Raw genomic sequence first — 19,449 nt, 5'->3', positions numbered from 1 at the left:
ATTTAATGCTACAATTCTAGGCATTCCATGGAAAATATGGTTGATTGAACAATCTTTAAATTATCTGATATTCATATTTTTCTTTGATATTAGCAAGAAAGGATAAATTTCTCACTCTTGTTCTATATAATATAAAGAGCAACTCCTATACAACTTGATTTTGAGGGCAACTGTGAATTACTTGTTTTTTAGTCTCCTAAGTTATCTAACCTTTCCCATAAATGTCAACCTCTTGCAGATGTTCACATGTATCTTCCTACAAAGATATTTCAGGCTTCCCGGCCTTCATTGAACTTACTTGACTCTCCTCATTGCCCACGAGAGGACCAGGTAAACTTGCACATGACGTATTTGCCAGCTCTTTGCAAAACCACCATCTGTATGGCAAATAACAGAACTAGCCCTTATGGTTTCTGCTAATAACTGGTGGTAGGCAAAATGCTACCCTGGTGAAGATATACTCCTTTTTAGGTCACTTTTAAAATGAGCAAGTTTTGGGGTGCCTGGGTGGCTCAGTAGGTTAAGTGTCTGACTTTGGCTCAGGTCGTGATCTCGGGGTTCATGACTTCAAGCCTCACATCTGGCTCTGTGCTGACAGCTCAGAGCCTGGAGCCTGCTTCAGATTCTATGTCTCCCTCTCTCCCTGCCCCTCCTCCACTCACTCACTCTCTCTCTGTGTGTGTCTCTCTCTCAAAAATAAACATTAAAAAATAAAATAAAATGAATAAGATTTTCCTAGCCAGGCTCTAAGAAAACGAAATTGTTATGTCATTCATGTTGAAGATTTCATTGTTTTTGTTTTACTTTCCATCAAAATGTAGGGAATTTTTACAGAAAAGTTTAGAGGTGAAAAGATCGACACTCTAGGGCACTATTTAAGTTGAGCATTTGTGGACTTAAGTTTTTCTGTCCTTTCTCAAACTAAAGGTTCCCTCTGTTCGTGTAGAAATACATCTTCCTAGAGACCAATCTGGGGAGGTGGACTTCAAAGCACTCATTTTACAGTTGAAGGAGACCTCCAGCTTACAGGAGCAAGCTGACATCCTTTACATGCTGTATACTATGAAGTAAGTGATAGATATTATCAATTTAATGTTCATGTAGAGGGGAAGTATAACATAGTAAATAAAACACAGTTTTGGAGTCTCATTGACCTGGATTTGAATTTTGCCCCTACCCACTGTGTAACTTCAAAGCCTCAAGTGTCCTCATTTATAAAATTTGGATTACGCCTACCACATAAAACTGTTGTAAAGATTAAACAAGATACAATATCTGCAAAGTCTCTAGTACAATGCCTGCTGCAGAGTAGGTGACCAATAACTGGTGACTATTATTATCATTATTATGGATATTTTAAGCCTCTGTAATTTGTTAAAAATGCACAGTTAAATAAATTCTAAACTCAAAAGAAGTAAGAAGATGGAGGCTTACAGAAAAAATAAACTAACATTTCTGAGTGTTTGCTATGTGTCCAGAACCCTGCTAGATACATTATATGTAGGAACCTCACACTCAGCATGCCCAAGTGGAACTCTCTCCTGTCCCTTACTTCCTCCCTGCAAAACATAACCTGAACTTCCTCATTTATTCATGTAGTCATCAACCTGAAGAGGCAGATCCCCTCCCCTAAATTTGGTTTGGATGCTGAGACTGATGATGCCACACATGTACCAAAAGTCTGTAAAATGTTTATTACTTACATAATGAGACTTCTGGGGAGAGTGGAACAGATTCCAAAGTTGGTCAAACAAAAATAAAAGCTTAAGTGAGTAGGGAAAGGAGGCTGGATTGGGGTTTTATTACAATCAGGAGGTGAAGCTGGGATAAAGTTTGTCACCAGCACCAAGAGAGGAAACACTTGGATTTTTCTGGCACCTTGCCCAGATGTAGGCTGGAAGGGAAAGAGGACTTGAAAGTGGTCAGCCAGTCAAACATTAAAAATGGAGTTATATTCTGAAATTCTACATCCTTGTTGTTGGACCCAACACCTACCTACTCAGCACGCTTCTCCCCATATCCAGTTAATCGCCAAGTCTACTCAGTTTTACCTCTAAATATTTACCTTCTGCATCTCTTGTATTGGGGCCTTCACTCAGGTCTTTGTCTCTCACCAGGACTATTGCTATAGCTTTGTAACAAGTCTTCCTATTTTCATCTTGTTCTCCTGAAGCCCAGCCTCCACAGAGGAGAGAGAGTAACTTTTCTGTTTTACTTTGTTTTTTATTCAATTTTTAAGAGAAGATTCTAGTTATTTTTTTATGTTTTTATTTATTTTTGAGACAGAGAGAGAGCACATGCACACACAGTGGGGAGGGGCACCGAGAGATAAAGACAGAGGATCCAAAGTTGGCTCTGTGCTGACAGCAGAACCTGATATGGGGCTCGAACTCATGAATCATGAGATCATGACCTGGGCTGAAGTCAGACACCTAACCTACTGAGCCACCCAGGCACCCCCTGTTTTACTTTCAATGATAGAAATGTCCAAATTTATTTAAAAGTAGAGAGAATGGCATAATGAACACTTTGAGACCCATCATCCAGCCTGAACAATTATAAAGACATGGTTAACCTTGTCACATCTATATTATCTCCCTCTCTTCTCCCAGATTGGTTTGACAGAGAAACCAGACATCTTATCATTTATCCCTAAATATTACAGTATTATTTCTAAAAGTCAATGCATCTCGTAAAACGAGACCACAGTGGGACTTCTGGTTCCAGACAAGATACACTACATACATTCTTCTCTGTTCCTCCTGCTAAGTACAGGATGACATCATTTGTAAAACAAACATAACAAGGTGTTAAAGGCTGGACAGAAGAAGGTAGACTGGCTAAGGACCTCAGGATCTGAGGAATGACAAGCTGGTGATGTCCCTTGGGTTCCTTTGTTCCATGTTGCCTTTGGGTCCCGCATCAGATGACAAAGAAGCCAGCACCCCGAAAATGCCAATGGGCACAGACACCAAAAGCCCGATGAAAAACTTGTTCTTTCTAGACAAAGGACTAGGAAAGGGCAGACTAGCAAGACCAACAACATTGAGACAATGACCACTCTACTGGAGCCAAGCACCATAGAAGAATCTGTGGCCCCACCCCTGTCCAGAAGGGCTTAGCTTGAAGCCCAGACTTCCACTCCCACCCCAGTGTAACAAAGCAGGCACTACCTCACCTTCTGCACTGCCAGGGTAGTGTCAAAGAAGACCAAGTAGGTATCTAGGACTTTCATCCCCTCTAGGTGCTAATGAAGTCCCCTTGGTCTGTGTGACTCCCAAGCTCATGCTGCTTCCATCTGATTGTGGTGTTTAGTGAGTAAATGAAAATGACAGCTGAAAATCCCACCAACACCAAACGCATATTTTTACACATCCAACTGTTACCAAAGTAGCCCCAACATACTTTTAGCTACGTAGGGCCTGCCTGCTTTGTATACTCCTTGAAACCTACTCCATATCTGCTAACAAGAGGTAAGCCCAGGGCCATGAATAGTACCCCAAACCACTGCTGACATTTAATGCTCTCTAACCTAGAGAATCCCCACAGTGCTACTGAAGCACATCACTTAGACATGTAACTTCCTCTTCCTCCTGTCCTCTGGGAGTTTCCTTGCCCTCCACACCTCCTGGATGGTAGAGCTGGTGCCTTGAATAAACCTCCAGGCAGTCTCATGCTGTGAGGGACTTCCCTTATCCTACAACCCTAAGAGCCACCCCATAAGTCTTGTTATGTGCTACTGACAAAAAAAAAGACATGGGGTCTTATTATTTTGATACCTTTGTTTCTTTCATTTTTCCTTTAGGGTAAGGCACTTTATTCAACAAATACCTGTTGAGTACTTACTATGTGCCAGGCAGAATGCTAAATGCAGCATAACGAAAAGATAGAGAAGGTAAAATGAAATAAGGGGTAAGCTTGAATGAAACCTGATGAGCCAGCTAGGTAGTTGATATGGGAAAACAAAGAGAGTTATACCTGAAAAGTTCATACTTTCCCACCAATTCAGATGATCAATGATTGGCTGCCAACTCTGTGGCTCCTAACACGAGTTTTCTTCATCTAATCCTGTATATTAACTTCACCATAACATCTAATCAAACCTACAGTCTCCCTAAAACTAGTATTCCAGGTGATGTCAAACCACTTGACTAGAGTGTGTATGATGTGCTGCATGGGTTTTAATACACTTGGAATTCTGCCCAATATCCCTTGTGGATTTAAGAGTAAAAGTTGAGGGGCACCTGGGTGACTCCGTCAGCTAAGTGTCTGACTCTTGATTTTGGCTTAGGTCATGATCTCACGGTTCGTGAGTTTGAGACCTGCATCAGGCCTGTGCTGAGGGCTCTTTGCTGACAGCACAGAGCCTGCTTGAGATTCTCTCTCTTCTTCACTCTCTGCCCCTACCCCGCTCCCTCTCCCTCTCTCCCTCTGTCTGTCTCTCTCAAAATAAATAAATAAACTTTAAAAAAAGTAAAAGTTGGGAGATAGGGTTTCCTATCTCTGTTGACTAGCATTCCTTCTATGAATTGTTTATAACCTTTGTTTGTTCTCTGTTGGGTTTTTTATATATTTCTCATTGATATTAGATGTCACTATTTTGTTAGTTACAGTTGTTACAGATATTTTATCCAAATAATTTGCTAATTATATGCTTTTCTCTATGCAGAAGTTTAATTTTTATATCATAAAATCTGTCAGTCTCTCCTTTTTGGCTTTTGGGTTTCTTGTTATGCATCCCCTCCCAGAATTTTAAAAATATTTTAAATACCTTTAATAATTTTTTTAGATTATATGTCTTTAATCTACTTAGAATATATATATGTCTTCTTACTCAGCATATCTAATACCCAGTTCACTGTCTTTATCAGAAAGCCACTGCTCCTGGCCATGTTCATGGTATCATCCTTCTTTTAGTCACCGAGGCTTGAAATTGTGTCATCATCTTCAGCTCCTCCTCATACCCTGCCTCTCCCTGCAACATCATCACTACCATTGGGAATCATGGGCCAAATATACATCCTCTATGATCTTTCAACCTTTGTCTACCATTGCTCCCCACTCACATTGTGAATTCTTTCACCAAAACAGCCTGCTACTTACCATATCCAAAACACAGCCTATACATGACTACTTTCATACCTTGGCTCATGTTTTGCCTTCTGCCTGGACTACACTCGTTCACCACACCCCATCTCTCCTCATTGGAATTCTAGCTATCCATCATGGTCTAGTTCACCTGTCACCTTCATAAAGCTTTCTCTGACCTGTGGGAATAAAAAGGATCATCCCTGATTCTGAGCTCTCAAAACATGTATTTTAATACTATTCATTTATCTATTTTGATTTTGACGATTTCAAACATAGAGAAAAGTTGTAAGAATAGCACAAAAAATTTTCTGGATATCCTTCACCTAAATTCCTCAGGTTTACCTTGAGCTTTGATCTCAGTCTCAATTTCTCTCTCTCTTTCTTTCTGTCTCTCTCTTACTCATTCTCTGTCATCATCACCATCATCATACATACATACATACATATATCTTTATGAATCATGTGAGAGTAAGTGGCAGACATGATCCACATGATCCCTTTCTATCCTAAGTGTTTGAGTATGCATTGTGTATTTCCTAAAGACTAGGAATTCTCTTACATAAGCACAGTACAATTGCCAAAATCAGAAAATTAATGTTAAAACAATAGTATTATTGAATCAACATACCAGACTTGTCAGTTGTCCTAATAATGTCTTTATAGCAAAAGAAAATCTAAATTACACATTTCGGGGCAACTTGGTGGCTCAGTCAGTTGAGTGCCTGACTCAATTTTGATTCAGTTCATGATCCCAGGGTCGAGGGATAGAGCTCTGCATTGGGCTCTGTGCTGAGCGTGAAAGCCTGCTTAAGATCCTCTCTCTCTCTCGCTCTCTCTCGCTCTCTCTCTCTCTCTCTCCATGTTTATATATATATACATATATATATGTATATATATATATATATATATATATATATATGTAGTATATTTAAAGTAGTATCTTCCACATTCTGCCACTGTGAAGTTTTTATGTTGCACTTTATAAATAAAAAGTATCTTGTAGAGATATATTTTGAAACTGTAAATATCCTGTTACTCTTTAGAGTTTCATTCACTTGTTTTTTTAATCCATTGTTGACTCTTCCTATGGTACTTTTTATTTCATAGTTTTAAAAATATATTTAATGGGGGCTTTTGGGATGAGCACTGGGTGTTGTATGGAAACTAATTTGACAATAAATTTCATATAATAAAATAAAATAATAATGGGGGCACCTGAGTGGTTCAGTCAGTTAAGCATCCAACTCTTGGTTTCAGCTCAGGCCATAATCTTACAGTCTGTGAGATCAAGCCCCACATCAGGCTCCACGCTGACAGCATGAAGCCTACTTGAAATTCTGTCTCTCCTGCTCTCTTTGCCCCTCCCTTGCTCGCTCGCTCTCTCTCAAAATAAATAAGCAAAATATGTGTATTTAATGTATTTATTTTTAATATATTTAGTATATTAAATACATCATGTTAGTATATACTTACTAAAATTTAATATACTGAATAATCCATTATCATATTTGAACTTTTTAAAGTACAAAAGGATACATTTAAAAGATGAAAAGTCTTTTGCCCACCTCTGGTCTCTAGATACCTGGTTTATTTGTGTATCCATCTGGGGACAGTTTGTGCATATGTAGGTAAATGTTGGTAAATAAAGACATATATGTATGTAATTTTACACCTGTTTACCCAAATGGAAGCATAGTATATACACTGTTCTGTACCTTGCTCTTTTTCACTAAAACTATTTATCTTGAAAATCATTACATATATATTCCATTTATCTATGAGTGCTTAACAAATAACCCCAAAATTCGGTGGTTTAAAATAGTAAAAATAAAACATGTTTAGATTATCCGTCACAGTTCTGGAGCTTGTCTAACTCAGCTAGACAGTTCTCACTTGGGATCTCATTCAGTTGTGGTCTGACAGTGTCTGGGGCTGAAGTCACCAGGAGGCTTGTCCATTTGAATATCTAGGAGTTGATACTGGTTGTTGGCTGGAACCTTGCCGGGAGCTGTCACCTGGAACGCCTACAGATGACCTCCCCCATGTCTCTCCACTTCTTCGCAGCCTGATGTCTAGGTCCCAAGATTATGTGCCCCAGAAAAGGACCAAGTGGAAGCTGCGTGAATGTTTATGACCTAGCCTCAGAAATCATACAGCATCATTTCAAATTAGTCACAAGCATGCCTGGGTTGAAGGGGAGAGAACACAGACCCAACCTCTTCATGGGAGGACTGTACAAGTCACACTGTAAGAAAAGCGTGTTAGATGGAACATTATTGGAATCACTTTGAAACATACAGCCTGCCATGATCTAGATCTACATCATACTTTCTCAGTAGTTGTGTAGCATTCCCTTGTTTGAATATACCATAATTTGTTTAACAGTCTCCTGTTGATGGACATTTGGGTTGTCTCCCATCATTCACTGTCACAAACAACACTATAGCAAATAACCTACCTCATAGTATATATCATTTCTCATGTGTGGAGTTTATCCTACAGATATACCAGAAATGCTAAGTCAAGGAATATAGAGATTTTGAAAATTAATATGTATTTCCAAATACCTCTCCAGAGAAATTGTCCCAATTTTACTCCCACTAGCAATATATCAGGATCACCTATTTTCCCAAAGCCTCACCAATGCAGTGTTATCAAATTTGGGGATTTTGGACAACATGATAGATTAAAAAATGTTGTCTTGGTGTAGTGTTAATTTTTCTTACTATGAGTGAGATCAGACACTTTATCCCATACCTAAAATTCATCAGTATTTGGCTGTATTTTCTTTTGTGTCTTTTTTTATTATCTATTTGTTAGAGTTCTTTATATATTAGAGAAATTGGCCTATGAACTGCATATATTTTTCTGTTTGTAATTTGTCCCATCACTTTACTTATGGTGGTTTTTGCAATAAGAATTTCGTTGTTTCTATGTATACAACAGTATTTCTTTTATGGCTTCTTGTGTATGGGTTATAGTTAAAAAGTCCTCTTGCCCCCAAAGTTATAAACCAGTTCTCCCATATTTTCTCTAGTACCTTTACATTGAAATCTGATATATTTAGAAATCTGATTTACAGTGTAAGACATGAATACAACTTCTTTTTCATATGGTTACTTCATTGTCTTAATATTGTTTAATAAATCTACCTTCATTGTATATCAAATTCCCAGTTTCATAGAACATTATATAGATTTTATGGTACTTCACAGTTGACGCGTGTTATAGTAATCTTTACAACAATAATGTATATGTATCCTTTCAAAATAAGCACACATCTTTTTTATCTCTTCATTAGCTCCCTAAGTGTAGCATACTTTCTGAACTTTCAGTAGTTAAATTAAACTTTTGACTTCATTTTGAGCTATGTTGAAGCCTGTGAAGAGGGTAAAAGAATGCATTTTGTCAAAGCACAGCTAGAAACTAAGACTTATTATTGTCTAGGTATTTGTGTTTCAGGGCTGATCACTAATCATAGGTTTACAAGGATTCTTGGTAAATAATATTTAGTAGTTCCTAATGAGACAGACCTTACAAAAACAGACACATCTGTTGTAACACTGAAACAAATGATTGTTGCCAGCAGCTTTACTTATAATTAATGTAGGTCTCTAACATTCCAGAGGACCTGACTGGGACACTGGATTATATGATGAAGGGAGTGTGACAGTCCGAGAGCTGCTTACTGAACTGTATGGCAAAGTTGGAGAAATTCGTCACTGGGGCCTGATCCGATACATCTCTGGAATCCTAAGAAAGAAGGTAGAAGCACTCGATGAGGTACTATAAATTCTTGAATTTATAACAAATCTAAATGGAGGTGCTTTGTTTTAAGCATTTCAAAAAAAGTAAATTTATTTTTTAATTTATTTATTTAAATTCAAGTTAGTTAACATACAGTGTAGTATTGGTTTCAGAAGTAGAACCCAGTGATTCATCACTTACATATGACACCCAGTGCTCACCCCAAAAAGTACCCTCCTCAGTTCCCGTCACACATTTAGCCCATCCCCTCATCCACCTCCCCTCAAGCAACCCTCAGTTTGTTCTCTGTATTTAAGAGTCTCTTATGGTTTGGCTCCCCCTTATTATCCTATTTTGTCTTCCCTTCCCCTGTGTTCATCTTTTTGTTTCTTAAATTCCACATATAAGTGAAATCATATGATATTTGTCTTTCTGACTGACTTATTTCACTTAGCATAATACATCCTACTTCCATCCCTATTGTTGCCAACGTCAAGATTTCATTCTTTTTGATCGCCAAGTAGTATTCCATTATGTATATATACCACATGCTCTTAATCCATTCATCAGTAGATGAACTTTTGGGCTCTTTCCATAATTTGGCTATTGTTGACAGCACAGCTATAAACATTGGGTGTATGTGCCCCTTCAAATCAGCATTTTTGCATCCTTTGGATAAATGCTAGTAGTGCAATTGCTCTGTCATAGGGTAGTTCTATGTATAATTTTTTGAGGAACCTCCATACTGTTCTTCAGGGTGGCTGTACCAGTTTGCATTCCCACCAGGAATGCAAAGCATTCCCGTTGCCTTGCATCTTCGCCAACATCTGTTGTTTCCTGGGTTATTAATTTCACCCACCCTGACAGATGTGAGGTGGTATCTCATTGTGGTTTTGATTTGTATTTCCCTGAAGGTGAATGATATTGAGCATCTTTCCATGTGTCTGTTAGTCATCTGGATATCTTCTTTTGAGAAGTGTCCGTTCATGTCTTCTGCCCATTTCTTTATGGGATTATTTGTTTTTTCGGTATTGAGTTTGATAAGTTTTTTATAGATTTTAGATACTAACCCTTTCTCAGATATGTCATTTTCAAATATCTTCTCCCATTCTGATGGTGCCTTTTGGTTTTGTTGATTGTTTCCTTCACTGTGCAGACGCTTTTTATCATGGTGAGGTCCCAATAGTTCCCGTTTGCTTTTGTTTCCCTTGCCTCCAGAGACATGTCTAATAAAAAGTTGCTGCAGCCAAGGTCAAAAAGGTTGCTACCTGTTTTCTTCTGTAGGATTTTCATAGTTTCCTGTCTCATATTTAGGTCTTTAATCTATTTTGAATTTTTTTTTAATTTTTTTTAATTTTATTTTTTATTTTTTAAAATTTACATCCAAATTATTTAGCATATAGTGAAATAATGATTTCAGGAGTAGATTCCTTAATGACCCTTACCCTTTTAGCCCATTCCCCCTCCCACAATCCCTCCAGCAACCCTGTTTGTTCTCCATATTTACAGTCTCTTCTGTTTTGTCCCCCTCCCTGTTTTTATATTATTTTTGTTTCCCTTCCCTTATGTTCATCTGTTTTGTCTCTTAAAGTCCTCATATGAGTAAAGTCATATGATTTTTGTCTTTCTCTGACTAATTTCACTTAGCACAGTACCCTCCAGTTCTATCCACATAGTTGCAAATGGCAAGATTTCATTCTTTTTGATTGCAGAATAATACTCCCTTGTATATATACACCACATTTTCTTTATCCATTCATCTATCGATGGACATTTGGGCTCTTTCCATACTTCGGCTATTGTTGATAGTGCTGCTATAAACATGGGGGTGCATGCGTCCCTTCGAAACAGCACACCTGTATCCCATGGATAAATGCCTAGTAGTGCAATTGCTGGGTCATAGGGTAGTTCTATTTTTAGTTTTTTTGAGGAACCTCCAAACTGTTTTCCAGAGTGGCTGCACCACTTTGCATTCCCACCAACAATGCAAAAGAGATCCTCTTTCTCTGCATCCTCGCCAACACCTGTTGTTGCCTGAGTTGTTAATGTTAGCCATTCTGGCAGGTGTAAGGTGGTATCTCATTTTGGTTTTGATTTGTATTTCCCTGATGATGAGTGATGTTGAGCATTTTTTCATGTGTCAATTGGCCATCTTGATGTCTTCCTTGGAGAAGTGTCTATTCATGTCTTTTGCCCATTTCTTCACTGGATTATTTGTGTTTTGGGTGTTGAGTTTGATAAGTTCTTTACAGATTTTGGATACTAACCCTTTATCTGATATGTCATTTGCAAATATGTTCTCCCATTCTGTCGGTTGCCTTTTAGTTTTGCTGATTGTTTCCTTCGCTGTGCAGAAGCTTTTTATTTTGACGAGGTCCCAGTAGTTCATTTTTGCTTTTGTTTCCCTTGCCTCCGGAGACCTGTTGAGTAAGAAGTTGTTGAGGGCAAGATCAAAGAGGTTTTTGCCTGCTTTCTCCTCGAGGATTTTGATTACTTCCTGTCTTACATTGAGGTCTTTCATCCATTTTGAGTTTATTTTTGTGTATGGTGTAAGAAAGTGGTCCAGGTTAATTCTTCTGCATGTCACCATCCAGTTCTCCTGGAAATGTTTGCTGAAGAGACTTTTTTCCATTGGATACTCTTTCTTGCTTCGTTGAATATTAATTGGCCATACATTTGTAGGTCCATTACCAGGTTCTCTATTCTGTTCCATTGATCTATGTGTCTGTTTTTGTGCCAGTACCACACTGTCTTGATGATTACAGCTTTGTAATACAGCTTGAAGTCCGGAATTGTGATGCATCCAGATTTGGTTTTCTTTTCCAGCATTTCTTTGGCTATTCAGGGTCTTTAATGGTCCCATACAAATTTTAGGATTGATTGTTCTAGCTCTGTGAAGAATGCTGGTGTTATTTCGATAGGGATTGCATTGAATGTGTAGATTGCTTTGGGTAGTATCAACATTTTAACAATATTTGTTCTTCCAATCCATAAGCATGGAATGTTTTTCCATTTCTTTGTGTCTTCTAATATTCTTCTCAGAAGCTTTCTATACTTTTCAGTGCACATATCTTTTACCTCTTTGGTTAGGTTTATTGCTAGGTATCTTATGGTAGGTGCAGTTGTAAGTGGGATCGATTCCTTGATTTCTCTTTCTGCTGCATCATTATTGGTATATAGAAATGCAACCAATTTCTGTACATTGATTTTATATCTTGTGACTTTGTTAAGTGGAGGTCCTTTTTTTAATTGGTTTCCATAATGGATTTTTAAGGCAACCACAGCATCTTAATAATTTGAGATGTTGTCTTCCTCACATAAAGTTCCTGATACTCAATTAGCTTTTTGCTTGTGAATGTCAAATATAAGATGTTATAAACTATAAGAATTCTACATCTTAAGAATGAATTTACAGTAGACTAAAAATTCCTACCTCTTAGGAGATAAAAATCCTTCATTGTTTCTTCCTAAAAAAATCTCTCTTTTGCTATCTTCATGGGATTTCCTGAGAAAGAGTGTTTGGCGTATCAATAAATTAAGAGGGAACAAAGGTTTGTAGGCTGAGAAAGGTAATTGTCTTGGAAATCTGGCATGTTATGGGAGGGATAATGCTGTTATGCCATCTTTTCTTAGGCCTGCACAGACCTTCTCTCCCACCAGAAACATTTGACAGTGGGACTCCCTCCAGAACCTCGAGAGAAGACCATCTCTGCGTGAGTATGACTTTTGGTTGGGTTTGCTCAAGCTTCTCTGAGTCTTTAAGGAGCTGTGTGGACTGACCACAATTCTCTTGCCCTAATCTATCAGTAGATAATAATGTCCTACATGTGTGGGCTTCTTTCAGAGACACTTGGCATGAGAATGTTGATAATGACAGAACATGAGTAAATGAAAGAGAAAATTCACAGGAAGTAGTACTCAAATGTAATTTGCTTTTTAGGGGTTTTTGTTGGTAGTGGTGGTGGTGGTGATGGTTTTTGTTTTTGTGCTTGTTTTTTACTTATTGTCTTTCCCAAACCTCACATTGGAAAACAGTCTGAAATAGGACAGGCAACTACAATGAACACCCACAAAAAATCAGCTGTACTCTAGACTTTCTTCCAGGCCTCTCTCTTTGGCATGTAGATAGCTATTTTCTCCCTATATCTCTTCACATTTCTTCCCTCTATGTATATTTTTGTGTCCAAATTTCCCAAATTTTCATATAAGGACACTAGTGATACTGGATGAAGGCCCACCCAATGACCTCACTCTAACTTAATTACCTCTGGAAAGACCTCATCTCCAAATAAGGTCACACTCTGAGGTACTAGGGGTTAGGATTTCAACGTATGAACTTTGACAGGACACAATTCAACCCATAATACCTTACTCTCAGCAAACAGAGGGTTTTTTTTAATCACAAATCTGATCAATTTTTGACTACTGTGACAATCCAAAAGAAGATGGCATGGTCCATATCCCATTCCCCCAGAGTACTTAATATCAACAGAAGAGTCACAAGTGTGGGAAGAGGTATGCATACCTGTGTGTGTGTGTGTGTGTGTGTGTGCGTGTGTGTGTGTAAACTGATGAAACTAGAAAATAAGTATAACTAAGGTGTGATCATAAAGTAATAAAATGGTTTCCAAAAGGTACAGCTTAAATTTAGTTCATTACTTTCTAGCCGTAACAGTTACTTGTCATATGTTAAGAATTAACCTTGAAATACTGATCTGGAAGGACCTCATCAGGTAAGTTTTACATAAAATTTTGAAAGAGAAGGGCAATCCAGGTTTAAAGAGGAGAGAGGAGAGCTTTCCTGAGTTGATATAGGCCAGAGTGGTTTGGGGTGGCAATGAACTTTGAATACTAAATGAACCAGATGCTACCAGTAATGAGACATTAAAGAGGTGACTTGGACTTGGGAGGAGCTTTTTTATTTTCTCCATGTATTTAGGCTTAAATAGTCACAGAGTTTTCTCTTTCTTCACTGTCTTCTCCCTCAGACCTCTGCCCTATGAAGTGCTCACTCAGCTGATAGATGAAGCCAGTGAAGGGGACATGAGCATTTCCATTCTTACACAGGTGAGCAGAATTATGAAGTTTAGTATGGTGATTGATATTTTTGTTTTCAATTGATTTGGCAGTTTCTGAAGACTACAAAATAGGCCTTGTGAGACCTGGGCCATAATTTTTGTCTATATTCATTCCATGCACAGGAAATAATGGTGTATCTAGCCATGTATATGCGAACTCAGCCTGGCCTCTTTGCCGAAATGTTTCGACTTCGAATTGGTCTAATCATACAAGTTATGGCAACAGAACTGGCCCATTCCCTTCGATGCTCAGGTATTCGTTTTAGTAACTATTTTTGACAGAATTCACTTTTTTCAGTTTATTTTGAGAGAGAGAGAGAGAGGCAGAGGCAGAATTCACTTTTGATGTAGGTCTACTGGGGCGCCTGGGTGGCTCAGTTGGTTGGGCGACTGACTTCGGCTCAGGTCATGATCTTGCAGTTTGTGAGTTAAAGCCCCACATCGGGCTCTGTGCTGACAGCTCAGAGCCTGGAGCCTGCTTCAGATTCTGTGTCTCCCCCTCTCTCTGCCCCTCCCCTGCTCATGCTCTGTGTGTGTGTCTCTCTCTCAATAATAAATAAACATTTAAAAAAATTTTTTAATGTCAGTCTATTGAGTTTTGGATCAAGAGGGAAAGAAAGCTAAAACATTTTATCGGTAGCTCAGAAGCTGCATATAGCAATCTTGTTCCCATGTTAGTCAATCTGTATTTATATAAATCAAGAGACTGATAATTATGACAAATTTATGTATTAGTTCTGCAATTTCAAAATTCCACCTCTTGGGGGCTCTGCACTCCAAATTACATTCCTTCTAACTCCTAGAGTGAGCGTAAGTATGCTTCGAATTTGAGCGTGACAGACTGGTTTTGATTCTGACTCAGGCAGTGCAACTTCTCGAACCAGACTGAGTCACCACATCAGTTTGATCATAATGTTAGTATCCTGTCTAGTCAACAACAGGATTGAATAAAGGAAAGCTGTATTTCTATGAAAATTTTCTGACAGGAGTCTCTTTGAAATTAACTATAGCTGTATTTGGCAAGATAACAGTTTTAGTTAGAAGAAAACCTGGGGCCTGTAGAAGCTGTAGCACAGAATTGTATACAGTGTGAGAGAGGGAAAGGGACCCACATGGCATGACTATTTTTCCATTGATATTTGTTTGATTTCTAAGAATGATAAAATAATAGAGATAGGGACTGCATACAAAAATGAAAATAGAGTTGTAAAACTCAATGTTAGCCATTGTTTCTGTTACATTTCCCCAAAAGGCTTTTAATTGAGCTATTAACAAATAGCTAATTTTTTTTGCATGAGACTAACCTAAATTACATAAGATAATTATATTAAAATAACCCTTTAAAGGAAAATAATGATTATTTTATACCTACCATATGCCAGACTGTGTGCTTTTTGCTTTATATTTATATACATTATTTCATTTGATCCTTACAACAACCCTCTGCAAAAGGTATTTCTGTTCCACTTTTACCAATAAGTCATCTGAATTTCAGAGAGGTTAAATAACTTGCCTAAAGTTACACATCTAGTAAATAGTACAATTTGAGTCCAAGTCTTTCTGATTCCATATGATTTCCAATTTAGCACATTGTTATGGATTATATGTATTACATTATACACATACATATATTCTCTAGCCATGTATCAAGGGATATTTTATTAAGGTCTAATTATTTAATAATAAACCTCAAGAAGGGAAAAATCCTCATTCTTCACTTTTCTTTACCTCTTACGTATTTTTTTTTCCTATGGATTCATCAAAACCATGGCTCTTTATTTCTTACAAGGATAAAGTCAAGATCCCTGGGTGTGATATTCAAGACCCCCAACAGTCTGACCCCTACCTCCTACTTCAACAGTATTTCCCAATAATTTTATCAGTCAACATCCTTGAAGATTGATGTCTTCTCTGATTTCCAAAGCATTTATTGTCTGTACCTCTCATTTGGCACTTAATATAGTCATGTTTATTGTTGTTTATTTTGTTTACATATGTGATCTCTCCCAAATAGTTGCTTAGCTTCTCAAGGTCAAGTGCCATGTCCTACCTGTTTGTTACTAACATTGTGTAAAGTCATGACCAACATGTAGTAAGGTCTCACTAACTGTCTGATTTTTTATCTTTTTCAAGTTTTTATTTAAATTCCAGTTAGTTAACATATAATGTAATATTAGTTTCAGGTGTACAAGCTAGGGATTCAACACTTCTATACAACACCAGGTGCTCTTCACTACAAGTGCCCTCCTTAATGGCCATCATCCATTTAACCCATTCCCCCCACCCACCCATCTCCCCTCCAGCAACCCTCAGTTTGTTCTCTATAGTTAAGAGTCTGTTTTCTGGTTTTCCTCTCTTGCTTCCCCTGTGTTTCTCTGGTTTTTTTTCTTAAGTTCCACATATGAGTGAAATCATATTGTATTTGTCTTTCTCTGACTGACTTATTTCACTTAGCATAATACGCTCTAGCTCCATCCATGTCATTGCAAATGGCAAGATTCAAAGATTTCATTCTTTTCTTGGTCTGAGTAATATTCCATTGTATATATACATCACATCTTTATCCATTCATCAGTCGGTGGACATTTGGGCTCTTTCCATAATTTGACTATTGTTGATAATGCTGCTAAAAACAATGGGGTGCATGTGCCCCTTCCAATCAGCATTTTTGTATCCTTTAATTTTTTTTATATTTATTTATTTTTGAGACAGAAACAGAGCACGAGTTGGGGTAGGAGCAGAGCAAGAGGGAGATACAGAATCTGAAGCAGGTTCCAGGCTCCAAGCTGTCAGCACAGAGCCTGATGTGGGGCTCGAACCCACAAACCGTGAGATCATGACCTGAGCCAAAGTCAGATGCTTAACCGACTGAGCCACCCAGGCACCCCTGTATCCTTTAGATAAATACCTAATAGCACAATTTCTGAATCGTAGGGAATTCTTTTTTTTTTTTTTTAATGTTTATTTAGTTTTGGGAGACAGAGAGACAGAATGGGGGAGGGGCAGAGAAAGAGAGGGAGACACAGAATCTGAAGCAGGATCCAGGCTCTGAGCTGTCAGCACAGAGTCCGATGTGGGGCTCGAACTCACAAAGCGTGGGATCATGACCTGGGCTGAAGTTGGACGCTCAACCGACTGAGCCACCCAGGCGCTGCAGGGAATTGTACTTTTAACTTTTTGAGGGACCTCCATACTGTTTTCCACAGTGGCTGCACCAGTTTGCATTCCCACCAAAAGTGTTAGAGGGTTCCCCTTTATCTGCATCCTCACCAACACCTGCTGTTTCCTGTGTTGTTAATTTTAACCATTTTGACTGATGTGAGGCAATATCTCATTGTAGTTTTGATTTGTATTTGTCTGATGAGGAGTGATATTGAGCCTCTTTTCATGTGTCTGTTAGCCATCTATCTGTATGTCTTCTTTGGAAAAATCTCCATTCATGTCTTCTGCCCATTTCTTAACTGGATTATTTGTTTTTTGGGTGATGAGTTTACAACTTCTTATATTTTGGATACTACCCCTTTATCAGATATGTTATTTGCAAATATCTTCTCCCATTCCATCGGTTGCCTTTTAGGTTTGTTGATTGTTTCTTTGCTGTGCAGAACATTTTCATTTGGATATAATCCCAATAGTTTATTTTTGCTTTTGTTTCCCTTGCCTCAGGAGACACAGCTAGAAGGAAGTTGCTACAGCCAGTTTCAAAGAGACTACTGCCTATACTATCTTGTAGGGTTTTTATGGTTTCAGGTCTCACACTTAGGTCTCTCATCCATTTTGAATTTATTTTTGTGTCTGGTATAAGAAAGTGGTTCAGCTTCATTCTTCTGCATGTCGCTGTCCAATATTCCTAACACCATCTGTTGAAGAGACTTATCTTATTCCCATTGAATATTCTTTCCTGCTTTGTCGAAGATTAGTTGACCATATAGTTGTAGGTTCATTTCTGGGTTTTCTATTCCATTCCATTGATCTATGTGCCTGTATTTATGCCAGTATCATAGTCTTGATTATGGTGCATTACAATTCTAGAGGTCAAGGTATATCACAAAGCTGAAGTAATCAAGGCAGTGATACTATGATCAAGTATCTATGATCAAGACTAATGGTGTGGAAAGAGGATGAAGAAGAAATCAAGAATCTGATTAGCCCATAAACTGGATAATCAGTCTTTAAATTATTAAGAATCTATTGCAGGGGTGCCTGTGTGGCTCAGTCAGTTAAGCTTCTGACTTCAGTTCAAGTCATGATCTCGCATCTGTGAGTTCAAACCCCATGTCGGGCTGTATGCTAACAGCTTGGAGCCTGGAGCCTACTTCAGATATTCTCTCTCTCTCTCTCTCTCTCTCTCTCTCTCTCTCTGCCCCACCCCACCTTCATGCTTGCGCTCGCTCTCTCTCTCTCTCTCAAAATAAATAAATAAATTTTAAAAAAAAGAATCTATTGCAGTATGCAGGGCACATGGGTGGCTCAATCAGTCAAGCATCTGACTCCTGATTTCAGCTCAGGTCAGGATCTCATGGTCCTGAGATCAAACCCCTCATTGAGCTCCACACTGAGCTTGGAGCCTACTTAAGATTAAGATTCTCTTTCTCTCTCCCCCTACTCTAAAAAAGAAATCTATTGCACTATGAATACCCGGACAGTGTGGTGTGAAGAATTTATTTGTAATTCTATTTTTCCAATCAATCAAATAACTCAGAAATTCTAAGAAAGAAAGGAAATAGAGAACAAAATAGGGTGGGTATGTCAGGCAAATTGTGGTCCTCTGTACTAACATTTCTGATAACTAGCTGAGGAAGCCACAGACGGCCTGATGAATCTCAGTCCTTCAGCCATGAAGAATCTCCTGCATCACATTCTCAGTGGCAAGGAGTTCGGAGTGGAACGAAGTGGTAAGATTGAGTAACCACATTTCCATTTTAGAGTGTTAGTTTGGTCTCGTTTGATTTTAAAATGTTTTTCTTTTATCTGAGGAAACTTTCCCCCAACTAAATAGAACCCCAGTATATGAAACAGTTAAAAGCAAAGCTGTCTTCTGGAACAAGATTTGGAAACTACTGTATATGTCTCTTTTTTTCTCCTTAAATGATAAATCAACTAAGTGGATTGCCATCATCTTTTGTTTTTGCACTGTTCTATCGATTCCTTTACATTATCCTGAATCTCTACTTTAGGACAACTGACAACCTGTATCATTTGAAACTTTCTTGTATTCCATTTGGCAGTAATTTAATAGCGTTTGCAGTGGTGTGTCTGGGTGTATCAGATATATCAGATATATCCTTTCACCTGTGAATTCACATACATCTTGAGGTCTGTTGCAAATTAATCCTCCACTTGGCACTTGGTGTTTTGGCAGTGGTGTTTGGTGCCAAGTACCTAAAACAGAGCAAATTAAAAAGGTTATCTTTCCTGCTCCACTTTTAGGCTTAGGATAAACATGTAATTTCAGTTGGATGGATGCTAGACCTTTGAATGGTAAAAGAAAGTCGTAAAACACTGCTTCTCAAGCCTTACTGTGCATAAGGAT

At 38.2% G+C, this 19,449-nt stretch overlaps 1 protein-coding gene across 8 annotated transcripts in view; it reads left to right on the top strand.

The window, feature by feature from the left end:
* PHKA1 (phosphorylase kinase regulatory subunit alpha 1) overlaps nt 1-19,449 on the top strand; it is a 174,886-nt gene that overhangs the window by 141,147 nt on the left and 14,290 nt on the right. For 6 of the 8 annotated variants that reach the window (XM_027053654.2, XM_027053653.2, XM_027053651.2 and 3 more), the window contains 7 exons: nt 239-330; nt 928-1,067; nt 8,718-8,874; nt 12,472-12,551; nt 13,827-13,905; nt 14,040-14,169; nt 18,710-18,811. In XM_027053654.2, the coding sequence (XP_026909455.1) occupies nt 239-330; nt 928-1,067; nt 8,718-8,874; nt 12,472-12,551; nt 13,827-13,905; nt 14,040-14,169; nt 18,710-18,811 (780 nt within the window). The remainder of the gene's footprint in view (nt 1-238; nt 331-927; nt 1,068-8,717; nt 8,875-12,471; nt 12,552-13,826; nt 13,906-14,039; nt 14,170-18,709; nt 18,812-19,449) is intronic. The other 2 variants (XM_053202485.1, XM_027053652.2) reach the window with 1 other exon arrangement.

The sequence above is a fragment of the Acinonyx jubatus genome, chromosome X (assembly GCF_027475565.1).
Source record: "Acinonyx jubatus isolate Ajub_Pintada_27869175 chromosome X, VMU_Ajub_asm_v1.0, whole genome shotgun sequence".
Lineage (NCBI taxonomy): Eukaryota > Metazoa > Chordata > Mammalia > Carnivora > Felidae > Acinonyx > Acinonyx jubatus.
Note: the sequence above shows the minus strand (reverse complement) of the source record. Positions and strands in the feature narration are given on the sequence as shown.